This window comes from Tyto alba, unplaced genomic scaffold, assembly GCF_018691265.1.
Source record: "Tyto alba isolate M040663 unplaced genomic scaffold, T.alba_DEE_v4.0 Super-Scaffold_1, whole genome shotgun sequence".
Lineage (NCBI taxonomy): Eukaryota > Metazoa > Chordata > Aves > Strigiformes > Tytonidae > Tyto > Tyto alba.
Genome location: NW_024881261.1, coordinates 36,755,839 through 36,769,489, shown reverse-complemented (window position 1 = coordinate 36,769,489; position 13,651 = coordinate 36,755,839). Strand labels below are relative to the sequence as shown.

The following is a 13,651-nucleotide window of genomic DNA, read 5'->3' as shown; positions in this document are numbered from 1 at the left end:
GCGCGTCATTGCGCCGCGACCGCCCCCGCCCCCTCCTTCCCGCCACCGCCGCCGCGCATGCGCGGGGCCGCCCTCCCGCCCCGGCTACGGCGCAGAGCGGGTGAGCAACAAAGACGAGCCAGATGTTAGTGAGAATACAGCTGTTTTAATAAATCAAATAGCAGCTCAGTATGTTTCCCGTTTATTACACATGGTTGCACAATCTGAGGCTAGTTAAATACAATCAAGTTTTCAAAATCTCTGGGAATCAGTTCCAGATTACAACATGCAAGTGACCACGAAAATATTTGGCTTTTCGATTTATTCTTTACATTTCTGAACAGGCACTTACATAAGGGAGTTAAATTTGCTCTCAGTCAAAGATATCCCATGTTAGAAGTATCCTAGCATAAAGTACACAGAGTCTTTGTCTGCTTTATCAAAGTGCCACAGTAATAAAACAGTTCTTACAGAAAGGTAATTCAATTATTTACTTACTCATAAAGTAAGGTTACCAATGACACTTGCACCGGAGTTGAGAAGTCTTGGTTTAAAGGCCAAGTGAACCACAAGCGCAAGCAGCCTTCCACACAGCAGGCTTCATTTTATGCCCGAGCCCCACCTCTGATACCAGCCTACCTGCTCCGTTGTGAGTAGATGAAGGCTAACTCCTTTAATCTATTTCTTCAAACACTAAGTGCGTACGAGATGATTAAGACAAATGATCTGCTGCGCCAGACAAGCTTTTCCCAGTTTAAGTTTTGCCTGGCTTCAAGATACCTTTCCAGAAGACCACAAAAAGCTCATTCGCCCCCATACCAGGCCCAGGTGGACCGGGAGGAGGGTGTCCTTGGAGGACCCTTTGCCTCTCCTGTCAGGACAATGATGAGACAGACTGTGAAGACAGTGGAAGCACAAAGCCAGGAGGAACCACACAGTTTCATGTATTTACAAAATAATCAATGTTACCAGCATTTATTTAATCGATAAGAGATAATTACGTTTAAATACTTTACCCACTCACCACCTGAAGGTGAAATCATGACAACATCTCTACAGTCACTAGTTACTGGGCAGCGACCCCCCAAACATCAGGAGTGACTCACATGACAAGCTTAGAGAAGTATGGCAGGGAGGGAACTGGGCAAGGGAGGGCAACTATGCTTCCTAACATTCTTTTCTACTGACGGATTCAAAGCTTCTTAGAAACCTCGGGAAGGTGTCTGAAGGCTCCACAGTTATCATAGTCATAGTGCATATACATGCAGTTTCAGTTAAACCCTGTCTAACATAGTAATTAGAAGTCTTAGGACAAATTCACCATGAACTTCGATTTTTAGTGTGATTTAGTCAATTGTGTCTTACTGTAGTTTCAAAATAAAACAAATGCAAATAAGCAACATTGGAAAAAAACATGCAATAAACAACATGAGAGAAGGGAAATGCTTTAGTCTACACTGTATAGGTGGTCAGCAAAAATCAAATATACCAGTCTACCATGCATGGAAATAACTAGATTTAAGCTTATGCATATCCAAGTGCATATAACATTATCAAATAAAAGTAAATGTGCAGTATAAAATAGTAGCTTAAGAAAGTTCCAGTGTTTGAGAAAGCACTTTATTTTAAATGTATATACATACTTGAATGTTTAACTGAAGAATGCTTTAGTAGTATGGTAAATGCAGCACTGCAAGATGAAGGAAGACAGTTGTAATGGGAATTTTGGCCTTCTTTTCCCACAGGCTGCTGCCATCTTTAACCTGCTGAAGCATCGCAAAGTTTTTCACCTTATACCAGTTCACATTTCAGGTTGCTCAGCAGACGCTTGTGATTCCGGAGATTCAAATCGCTGGTGAAAGTTTGTTCGTTGTTTCCTCAGCTTCTCAGGAGCTTTTCTCCATAAAATTATTTCCTATTTGAGGAAACAAACAACTTTGAAACCACCATTTACCATTAACCCAGCGGTGTCAACTACCTTAAATTCCTGCAGGCAAAGACTTTGGGGAAAAAAAAAAAAAAAAAAAGAAGACAAAACACCTCCCCACACACCACAAAAAACTCCGCATCCCTTTTATTTACAGAACAGTACAGTACGTAGGGAAAGCAAGAGATGACACAATTAAGTTTACATATCAAGTTACTGCCTGAACACTTACTTTCATCAGTCTTGAGGAGTCACCTCTTCCTTAACAATCCTGTTCCCGACTTTGATACTATTAAAGGGTTCAAGAAGTTTTTCTTCCTCCTCCTTTCAAAATCCAAAGCCCATCATAGTCACTGTATGCTCCAATTACCTTTTGTTTTCCATGTTTAATTATACTGCCTTGTCTATTCTTTAAAAGAAAGATTCTGATCTAATCCACATGACTCCATTTCAGTGATGCTTTTTGCTATTCCTTTCCTCAGCATGACCTCAACTTTTGCTACATTTCCAGTCAAATGTCTTAGCCATTATAACAGTTTTGCAATTTTGAACCCCAGCTAATGCTGGGGCAGGGGAGATCCATCTGCAGCAATTTAAGCAAGCGAACAAATGCACCTGTAGCTTATTTTACCCACAAAGTGTTTTGTCTGGATATTCACAATGCAAGGTAGTTCTGTGGCACTGAGCATCCTACCCTTGCTGGAAGAGTATCCATCATCCCCCCTGGCTCCTTGCAAGGTAACATTTTCTATACAGCTTCTAATACATTTGCCCACAGAAATGCTTATGCCATACATGAAGCATGTGCTGAACATTTAAAGCAGCATGTACAACAGCCCAGATAATTCTGCAACAAGACTGTTATAGACCATACCTGCTGTTTGAAGTATCGTCTGTCTTCTTCATCCACAAGCACTAGATTTAAGAAGTACCTCACTGAAAATTTTTTATTCACATCCCTCATTGTTGGAGTTGGGTCATAGCCAGCTAAGAACAGTCTTATAGGAATCGATTCACCTTAAAAAGGAAGTTTCAATTAGTTCCTTAAAATTTTATGTCATTAATGTAGTTTCAGAAGACATGCAAAATAAAGGCAGTTTCCCAAGCACTGTCTGTGCCCCTTCCTTAGTTAAAATAAAAAAAAAATAAAAAAAAAAAAACAGCACACACAACAAACATCAAAAAATATCACAAGCGTAACACTGAACACAGAGGCAAGTGTGCAATCAAAAGCCAGAACACCTTCCCAGTGGAAGCATGGTAGCCAAGCGAGACAAAAGGATCAGCATCTTCAACCCTCTACAGCTGGTCTACACCACGGAGTCAGGCTTGAACCAAAGTGATAAAAGGATCAGTCACAGATTTTCAGTGGTAGATAAGGGTCAGAATTACTAAGACCCCATGTAAATTGCCCTAAGTCAATAAAAATGTCTGCTTTGAATAGGAAAATCCACTACCATTTCAGCAACCTAAGGAGGAGTTTGGTTTCTCAAGAAAAATTCATACAAGTCATCTCTTCTCCTCCAGGCTTTTTTAAAATACAGTTTTCACTCAAAACGATCACCCTTTAAAACCATCACAGTTATTTACCTTTAACTGGAGCACCATCCATTATTTCATACTTTGCAATGGTTTCAGTCTCTGTTGTCGTACTGGGTCCTGGTGAAACAAGTTTTCACTGTGAGAACACGTGCTTCAGTTTTAAGCATTTACAAAGCTTTATCACAGCTATTTCTATTCTGCTGCATTTAATTTACACAACATTGCATTTCTTGCCTTTGTCTTCCATATAAGTTACACACAGCTAAAGCAAGCAAAACCCTTTCCCAGGCAGAGCATCTATTTCTTACTCTCTCCTCCCCGTGCTGACACAGAAGAGGCAGTAGCCAGTGCTTCAAAGGAGCCCTGGGTATGCAGGCTTTAAATAAGGGACAAGCACGTAGGGTAGGACTTGTGAAACAGTTCTGTTTGGTGGGCAGTGCTAGCGACTGATACTGCTAGGCCATGATCAGACTAGAAACCTGAAGGGTTATCACCCAGCATAAGAGCCACCTTTCTCCAGAGCCTAGGATGAAGAAACCAGAGTAGCTAGTTTAGCCACAAAAGCCAACAATAAAGTAGAGCTTTCTGCCCTTCCTCTATTGCTATGGAAGCTTTCTCATTCTCCACACAAGCAGCTCACTAGGGCCCCAGCCACTGGGGAATGAAGTCATGAGCCACAGCCTCTTACTGACTTCCTAGTCCCAGGCTGTACAAGCCTGATCTGCCATAATCAAGGTACTTCTGCTTTAAAGCTTCTTGATATTTCCATCATATCAGTTTTAGGATGACTGAAAATGACACATTCCTAGAACATGAGAGGTTCGTGCTAATCTTTACTAAGGTCACTTTACCAGCTAATCTCTGCAGAGGCAAGGGAGTCTTCAGGAAGCATTTTACACCTTTTCCCTTGTTCATTAACCATCAAGGCTGATTAAGCTGCTGCGTATTTATGCCCAAGCTCCATTTACAAGGGTTCACGTTTGTGAAGCTAGTCCAAGAGGCACAATCCCAGAATGGTGCTACAGACTGACAGTGTTGACTACTAAGTATGGTTACCAAAGCACAAAACGCAAATGATAGTTAGTCAAACACCTGTGAGAAAGAAGCACACTGAGCATTGCTTTTGCCAAAGCTGCAACTAGTGACTTCAGTCTCCAGGTGTGCCTAAGGCTCAAACAGCACACAAGTTGCCATTTCTTTTGGATTTTGCTTCTCTTACCAATTCCAGTGATCTCCTTTTTGATCAGCTGCAACTCCATGTGCTGAATTTTTATTCTCACTAAGAGGAAATAAATTTTTCCAACAATCACATCCTTTAAGTGATACCTTTAAAAGAACAGAATGGGGGTTTTCATTAAAGAATAAACACAATTTTTACACCTTCTTGAATGCAAGTGATACAGGCAGTTACCTTATCTGTCTGTTAACCACTTAAGAGCCCCCTTCCCCTCTGAGCTAAGCATCTCAGCCAGACCAGTGCCATTAGCACCTTTCCTTCACTGCAGTATTAGTAAAGGAAGTATTATAGTCGTATCAAAAAAGCATAAATGCAGAAATCAAGTCTTAAATATTTGCTAGTGACCTTTCTATTAGTATGAAAGCAGAACAGACAAGTATTTCTCAAAAAAGACCATTGTGTAATTAGTAACCGAACAGCTCAACACAATAATCATTGTAAGTGTTGCTTTACATTCTATGTCCCCAGATGCTGAAGTCGTTCAACAAATATTACACACTGTACCCTTCTACCCTGAGATATTTACTTGAACGTGTTTTGTTCTAAGTGACACTTACTTTGACTTATTGTATTCAAACTCTATATGAAGACAGTCTTCAATTCCTACTTCCATTTTAATGGAGTTGTTTACATCCGGGTATGTAGCAAGTTGGTGAACAATCAGATCATATTCTTTCACCAAGTCTGACAGCCGTCTCACTATTGTCACTTTTAGAAAATACCTAGGAAGAAAGCCACCAAGTTAGCCATAATTATTCAGAATTGCATAAGTAAAAGCCCCTATTTTCTGAAGTACAGGTATTCTTTGGAAGATGAGTACATTCTCGTAAGACTAAGCAGAAAAATAGTAAGACACAAAAAATACAAGACAAAACACTTATAGGTAGAAATGTGGGGGCGTTTTGTTTGGTTGTGGTTTGTTGTTTTTTTTGAAAGGAGATATGGACTGTCTTCACTTAATTGAACAGAAAGAATTCTATCTATGCAGACAACACTAAGCAATTCCAAATAAAGTAGAAAAGGCTACATTATAACACTCTCAACAACTCTAGTCAAGCTACACTACCTACTGGCTGTTACATGTCTGATTTGAAATACAGAAGGAAGAAGGAAGTGGGGAGAGGACCGCATAATTGGTTAATTATGATTTTTCTGCAGGGGAGGAGAAGAGAAAAGGCTTAACAGTTACAAACCTCAGTCTGACGTTGGCACCAATGTAGGATTCGTATGGCTTTTCAACCTGCATGAATTCAAAGTCATAGCTCCTGTGTTGGGTCAGTTCTCCAGGTAAGGCCAGTTCTTTCACTAAGTTTACAAATTCATGGGTATTGCTTTTGTCATTGAACAGTTCTAAAGTTGAGGAAGTTAAAGGAAAACATGTTTCAGTGTTTATTTTTAGCAAACAAAACTGTCTCTATTTTGGCAGAAGCAAGTGGGAGAGGACATCAGAAGCAATTAATTTTAAGTTACACATATCTGAATAAAGGTTTTATCCATTTTTTCAGTTATCTTCAGTTTCAGCAACCTACAGTAAGCATTCCTAAACAGCTAACTGCAATGAATAGAACACATATTTGAAGCTTCACTAGCACAGCATCTGTTTTTTAATGACATTTTAGCTAGCTTTAATAAGTATATCTTGCCTTGCATTCTCTGTAATTACCACTGCCCAGTTTTGGCTTCCAGTGTTTATTGTTGAAGGGACAAAACCTAGGCAACATCAAGACTGGCTCATTTAAGAGCCAGTGATCCCAACTGGCCTCTCACTGATTAACACCACCTACCAAATGGTTTATTATTACTACTGGTCTACAATGAAACGGCTTAGTATGACCACAGATCTAAATCACTCGTTTCGACACAAGTTCTTAATACATAAGCAAAGATACACCAGTTTCACAGCAACAGCATCTCCTGTCCCCAGGCCAGTGTTGTGGCTATTCACCCCTAAAACTATGTCATGCAGTTGTCACTAAGGTAAAAACTTAGAAAGTTACGAAAAATTAACATCACCATCAAAAATCCAAACACTTTAGTATATAAAAACAAGCTGCTCTACAATTCACAACTAAAAATATCAGCTAAGAGCATCAGCAGTAATTGGTTTTACACAGACTGAAGCTTTTCAGAAGAGAATAAATGAACTAACCACACCAACACCACAACTGATCACTGCTAATTTGGTAAAAACTGACACTACCTAGTAACTGCTTATTTTCTAATATGACCACAAATTACAAAAGGTGTACTTTGTTTGTTATGACAAGCATTTATATAATACAAAGTTTATTTACTGTTGCATATCCAATACTTTTCGTGCCAGTCAGAAAAGTTGCACTCTGAAGAGTTGCTTTAAAGTAAACCTTTGACATGCAGCTGGAGCTAGTCTCCAAGGAGTCCAGAAACGGATCACACTGCTGGGATGCCCTCCATATTACTATATTAAAACTTGAAAGGATGCAAGAAAACATGGACAAGTACAAAAAGCAGTAGCTGAAACCACTTCTGCATAACTCAGAATTTCTAAACAGTAGCACAATGGGAAGTCTCAGAAACACACAAAATTCAAGAAACACTACCTCAAATTAAAGTCATTTAGAGAACAAAATCAGAGAAGACGAACAGCCTATACAGCTATTAGAAGACAGACTAAATAAAGCTGATATACGTGAACTCTATTTTTTCCCTGCCCCTAAATGCCTCATTCCCATATTCTGAAAGTTTGCTTTGACAGCCCCAATGATCAAATCCTCAAAGCAGCAGGTGTCAGAACTCAGTCATACCTGCTACACAACAGTTCAGAATTTGTGAAATCAAATCAAAGTCAGTTGTATGAGGCTACAACTTGAAGAATTACTTTCAAGGGGGACAATAATGCAAATGGCCCTTTAGCAGAGAGGGAAGGAATTTTAGCATTAGTCGAAGGGTGCAGAGAGATTACCTTGACTGGTAAGAAGTTAGACGTGATCAAGATTCTTCATAGTTCAAATCTAACCAGATTTGGATACAATTATAAGAAAATTACATTTTTAATGTCAATACCATATTATCTTTCTAAGAAGCACAGAGAACCTCCGAAGCATCAATACTGGTTTACGTTAACAGTATAAAACAGTATAGGTTTTAGAAAACCAACCACCAAAGAATTTTTAAAAGTATTTTGCTATAGGCTGCCTCATCATTTTTTTTCTATGCCTTTTCTCTGTCAGAGCCAGTATTAAAGACAAGTTTAGTTTTCAGAAATCTCTAGTGGTTCTTAATCAGACTTCTAACCAGCCTGAGACAGACAGAATACTCACCATCCCAGTTCTCCCTCACATGTACATATCTTCCCTTCCAATCACTTTCTCACCAGCATAAATTAATACATCACTTGTGTTAAAAAAATGAAGATATCATCTTCCTTTGGCACTTGTCATCCACTAAACCAATCATGTTGCAATGTTTAGGCCAAACTGCTGACTGTCACAAGTGCCAAGTTCCATAAACCACATGCACCTACCATCCCCCTGTATAGGTTAAACTCACCAATTTGTCCTACAAATTCAATTCTAATTCCTTGGTGCTCTAGTCTCTTCACATGCTGCTTAAAGGAGACGTTCACCTACCAAGGGAAAACAAAAAGTTAAAATTTTTTCAACACATTCACTCTAACACATGATCTCAGAAAAAGCAAAACATATTACTACACGCCCGTGAAAACTGAGACCTCTTCTCAACAACGCTACTTGAGCTTGAAGGCAACCAAATCAAACAGCTGACTATGAAATTAAGCATTACCAAGGCAACGTTAAAGCATTTAAGAAAAATATAACCACCCATAAGACCAAATTTAATAACTAAGCTTGAAACTTTCAAGTCCCAAAATTAAGAATCCAAGCCAGAGCTTAAGCAGAGTTCACATAAGCCAGTCATGAGACCCTCTTGCCATCTTTGAAGACAGAGAGCTTCAAAGCACCTTCTGACAGTCACATCTGGAAGTCCAAAAAAAGAACTGCTGTGAGAAGCATTCCTTTGAAGTCAAGTGAACTTAAGTCCCTTCCTCAGCAGACAGCTAAGTATTGGTGTTAGAGAAGTCAATGAAAAATAACAGATAACGAAGCCTGCTGTCAAGATCTTCATCTGTGAATGCGATCCTCACAAACAGACCTCACATCACAAGAGAAGATCTCATAACATTACTTTATATGGAAACATGCAAATATTAAGCATATATAATGTTTGCTTACAAGATAGTGATGACGACATTAATTCCTGTACTGCAAAATCCAGTACGTTGTCAGTATCTGCGCAGGAAGTAAACCACTTGAATAATCTTTGTGGTGAAAAGGAGGGGAGAAGTAGAGGGAAGTTGTCCAGTAAATTACTGGTCTTCCACACCTCCTCATCCCACTGTGCTCGTGTTAGCCAAAACTCATCAGGCACTTCTCAGGCGTCGCTGATACAAGTGAGAGGCGCTCAGGCCAATGAACACACAAAAGCTAGTTCCCTCAGCTTCCTGAGTTTGAGGCCCATCTTGTGAGAGTTTCACACCCCTGAAAGGATCTTTCTAGAGAACCAAGATCTTAGCATGGAAAGATATCTTAAAAGCAGGAAGATGCCTAGTGGCAACAGGTCAGTCTAGATCAAAGTAGAGTAGTTATTTAGAAGTCAACCTCAGTACCCAATACCTGAATCGAGTTTTTTGGAGGAAAAGTGAATCGTAACAAATATCGGTTGAGTGAGAATAGCTCCAGTAAAACCAGAGCAGTGGTGAGGAGTTCTTAAGTGCAGTACTGCAAGTAGAGAAATCCCTCTGCCAATATCTTTTTTTTTTTAGTTTTTCCCAACAAGAAAAACTCTTGTTGACTCAGCAGCCAGCTGAACTTCATATGTTGCTTCTCTGATGCAATTCCAGAAACAACCTCAGGGCATGAAATGCAAAACTTAGCTTCAGGGTATGCAAAGCAGATTGGCTGCGCCAGCCAAAAATTACTATTACACATGTTGGATTGTGGATATTGGAGTTCAAGGGGAAGGGGAAGCAGGGGGATCCAGGTTGGAATAGTTTTCTTGTCAGAAGCAACAACAGGATTGCACAAAAAGCTCATTCATAAATACAAGATGATTAGAAATAAACAGCTGCTATCCAAAACGTTCAGTTTTATCAGTTGCCTGAATGACTATGGTTAAAAAAACAATATAGGAAAACACTGTTTCCTCTTTGAATAACAACATGAGCTGAAATTGCAGCTCTTGCTTATATCATTTTTTCATTTACCTTCCTATACTTGCATGCCAGAATAGGTACAGTAATTAATAGTCACTTTCAAAAAAAATAAAAATTTACCTTTCCTGAAACAGATTCTCCATCATAGAAGAGAAAATGCTTTTCTACTTTACCATCTTCTGTTTTGATTTCTGCTGTTTTTCGTGTTTCAGCATCATTAAGAATAACATCAATCTCACAAACACGACCGAAAATGCCTCCAAGAAAACTCTGAAATAATAAGAATTAGATAAGTTACCACACAGTGGACATTCCATTTTAAATGTGGTATTTACTTACAGCTGTACATTATACAATGGGGAGAAACATTTATGCTCCCATGAAGTTACAAAGCCATTATGTACTAGAGACCCAAGAAACAGTGATGACAAGAGATGGTTGTTCATCTAACAAATAATTGAAATCAGGCCAGTAACAAGCTCTTACAAAATATAATGTTTATAAAAAGTACACAGCATAATTATCATTATCACTATTACACTAAAACACTAACAAATATTTAAGACATTACTGTTGCAAACACAGCTTTGATTTCTGTAACTGCAAAGTTTCCAATCACTCATTTCACTTTAAAAAAAAAATAATCATTTTAAAATCACACTTTAAAAAAATCTTTTTTTAACAAGTTTATTCCATCTGGTTTAGGATTTGAGATATACCAAAAAACCTACGTATTGCTTTATACTCACTATACCTTACTGCATTAACAAGTATGATCAGAAGTAAGAGGAATAACAGAGCAAAGTAGGGTGAAAAGAAACAACGGGGGATATAATAGAAGGCCTACAGCACCCCACTGGCTGGTGAAGGGGAAGAGAGACCTTTACTTGCTGCCTCTTCCTACACCCCATAGTTCTCTTAGCAAATGAAGAGAGCACTGGCAGGCTCAAGAGGCAGGGGTTCTTCACACAGTCTACCTTAGCTACACAACTCCATCTTAGCCACCCGACAGAGGGGATGTTACAAGTTTACCCGTAGTACTGCTCCAGGCACCAAGCCATTATGAGCATCAAATGTTTGTCCTCACCTTAAAATAGCATTCCCAAAGCATGAACTTTTGACCATCACCAAACACAAGAAACTAGGAGGGATCATCTTTTGACCTTGCACAAACATTTCTTACAAAAAATTGCAAAACACGTTAGTGATTCTATGGGAAACTCAACAAGATTAGTACCAAAGCCAGCATTTTTTCTGAAGAATTAGGCACTAATCTGCCTCGATGTACTAAAGCAGACACTTCAGTAATTCAGTGTGCTTCTTGGGTTTTTTTGGAGAAATTACACTATGTTCTCAATGAAAGCATCCACTTCAGCTAGATGAATTTGGTATACATGAAGTAGTCATTCTCACTACACCAGTATAAAAAATTGAGTAAGAATACATTTCAAGACATTGTGGGGACCTGAAGTTTGAAACATGCCATTAACAGCAAAAACTCTAAAAGAAAGTTTGATCTGAATGCTGCTGCTAGGAATGCTGAGTGACTTTTTGCTTACCCCTACAAGTCAAGCAAAGACATGGTGCAAGCTTGAGCTATAAAACAGCAATTCACACAAGACTAAACTGACTTTATATTTGTTCAGATAGGAAGTGTCCCTAGTCCAATCCACAAAGATGTATATAACTAACTGAAACCTAGTTAGATCTACTTCATGTTCTCAGAGGAAAGGAGAAGCAGCTGACCAGCACGGCAGTCATATATAAGTCCAAACTGTCTTCCAAGTCTCTGACAAGCACGTATTCACATTACCTGCTGAAACAATTTTTAAAATTTTTTATTTTTTTACAACTGCACACTAGAACCATTCTTGATTTTTGGCTCCTGGGGAAGGGCAAGAAAGAGAGAAAAAAGTTTCAGCAAGAATTCAAAATCTTTAAACTATTTTAAACTGTCACACAAGTTATTGTTGAGCATGCCATATTTTTCCCTTAGAAACTGTAATTGTTTTCCAAAGTAGCCTTATACTTTCCACCGCATCTAAACAAGGAAGAACATCACCTTTAAGTAAACATTATACCAGATGCTCTCACAGTATCTTCCAAATTATGAAGCTGTACCATCATTTAAAACAGTCAGCCAGACCTAACATTGGTAACACATCACTTATCAATACACTGTCTATGAATATTTCAATTGTACCCCTTAGAGATTAGCCATGACCTTATCCAGAGAGGACAAGAACATATGGAATAAAGAAATCAACGGCTAGTATCTCCTCCAGTTGCTGTTGAAGATACTGCTGCAGGGAAACTGTGCAAAACAAGAAGTATTTTAAGAAGCCATCATACGGCTGATTATGTTGCAGCTTAAGAAGTTGAAGAGAGAGAGAACCAAAGTTTTCAGAAGCTGGCTGTATTCTTGATTTCATGCAAAAGACAAACGCCGAAGATTTTGCTACATCAGGACTGAAATCAATCATCATTCAGTCCTTATGTGTTATAGCTGTACTAAAGCACTCTTACGACTCCCAGGGGCTGAGAAATAGTGCAGAAATCCCAGCCTCAGCTTCACACAGAGCTCTAAAAACCTTCTACATATCCAACAGAGACACATGTTAAGGATGCTTCAGAAATCCAAAGTGCATTGATCTAGCCGATTCTTTAATTTTTTTTTTTTTTTAATCTACACATCACAGTACACCAAGCACTTCCTTTGCCCAGGCCAAGCCTGCTAAGCACAAAGTGGCCGCTATTTCACCAGCCCTGAGGGATTACTACCAACTGCTGGCATTTTAAGCGCTGCCGTACAGAACTGCTGAAAGATTTACCGATGTCTCCAGGACTATCACATGCACTTTCCCCACAGCCCCCCCGACAGCAGCCGCGTAGGAAAAATGGAAGTCGAGTTTCACGACTAAACCCCGTATTGGCGAGGACACGCGTGCACGGAAGAGCAGCGGAGGGGGGCGGGCACACCCCAAGCCTTAACCCCTCAGTTATGTTAAAAAGACCCCAAACCTTCGGTTTCGCCAGGGACCCCGCCCTGCGGGGAGCGGCGGCCGCCAGGCCTGAGCCTGACGCAGGCCGGGGGAGGGGGCGGCCAGGCCGACGGCTGGGTGAGCGGGGGAGTGTCACCGGGCCGGGACGAGAGCGAGGGGAGGGACAACCGGCGGCGCCGGAGAACAAACCGCGCCCGGAGGGGCGGCTCTCTCCTCACGCACAGCCCGGAGCCACAGGTGGGGAGGGAGGGAGGGAGGGAGGAAAGAAGGAGGGAGGGAAGCACAGCCCAGCCCAGGCCGCCACCGCCTCAGGCGGCGGGCGGGCGCGGAGCGGCCGTTGGCGGGTAACGGCGGGTAACGGCCGGTAACGGCGGGTAACGGCGGTTAACGGCTGCCGCCACCCACACCCACCCGCCCGCCCCCCCCCACCCTCCACTCACCATGGCGCGTGACCCCGCCGCGGCCGGCTTCTGCCCCGCGCGCCACCAGCACCAGCCGCCCCGGCCCGCGCCCCTGTCATGTGACCTCACAGCCCGCCACGCCACGCCCCCACCCCCGCCGCACGTGACCGCCCCCCCCCACACACCCCCCCGACTCTTCCGCCTTCCCGCCGCCGCCACTGCCCGCTCCGTGCCCGCCGGGGGGGGGGGGGGGGGCGGTGCGGCGAGGAGGGAGCGGCGCATGCGCGTCGACACTCTGGCGCGACGGCGCCGCCTAGCGGCCGGGAGGCAGCAACGCCGTGGTGTCGCTGACCG

At 41.3% G+C, this 13,651-nt stretch overlaps 1 protein-coding gene across 2 annotated transcripts; it reads right to left on the bottom strand.

Annotated features, from left to right (window-relative positions):
* Positions 1 to 125: 125 nt before the first annotated feature.
* On the bottom strand, positions 126 to 13,466 carry VPS26A (VPS26, retromer complex component A). 2 transcript variants are annotated; one of them, XM_042787821.1, is made up of 9 exons: positions 13,337 to 13,466; positions 10,015 to 10,164; positions 8,214 to 8,289; positions 5,879 to 6,035; positions 5,243 to 5,407; positions 4,668 to 4,774; positions 3,497 to 3,565; positions 2,781 to 2,923; positions 126 to 1,894 (listed from the first exon to the last, which is right to left on the bottom strand). In XM_042787821.1, the coding sequence occupies exons 1-9, from the start codon at positions 13,337 to 13,339 to the stop codon at positions 1,781 to 1,783; spliced, it is 984 nt and encodes a 327-aa protein (XP_042643755.1). In that variant the 5' UTR covers positions 13,340 to 13,466; the 3' UTR covers positions 126 to 1,780. The 2 variants fall into 2 exon arrangements, with proteins under 2 accessions (XP_042643755.1, XP_042643761.1); XM_042787827.1 differs by lacking the exons at positions 10,015 to 10,164; positions 13,337 to 13,466 and adding an exon at positions 8,409 to 8,779.
* Between the last annotated feature and the right edge of the window lie 185 nt (positions 13,467 to 13,651).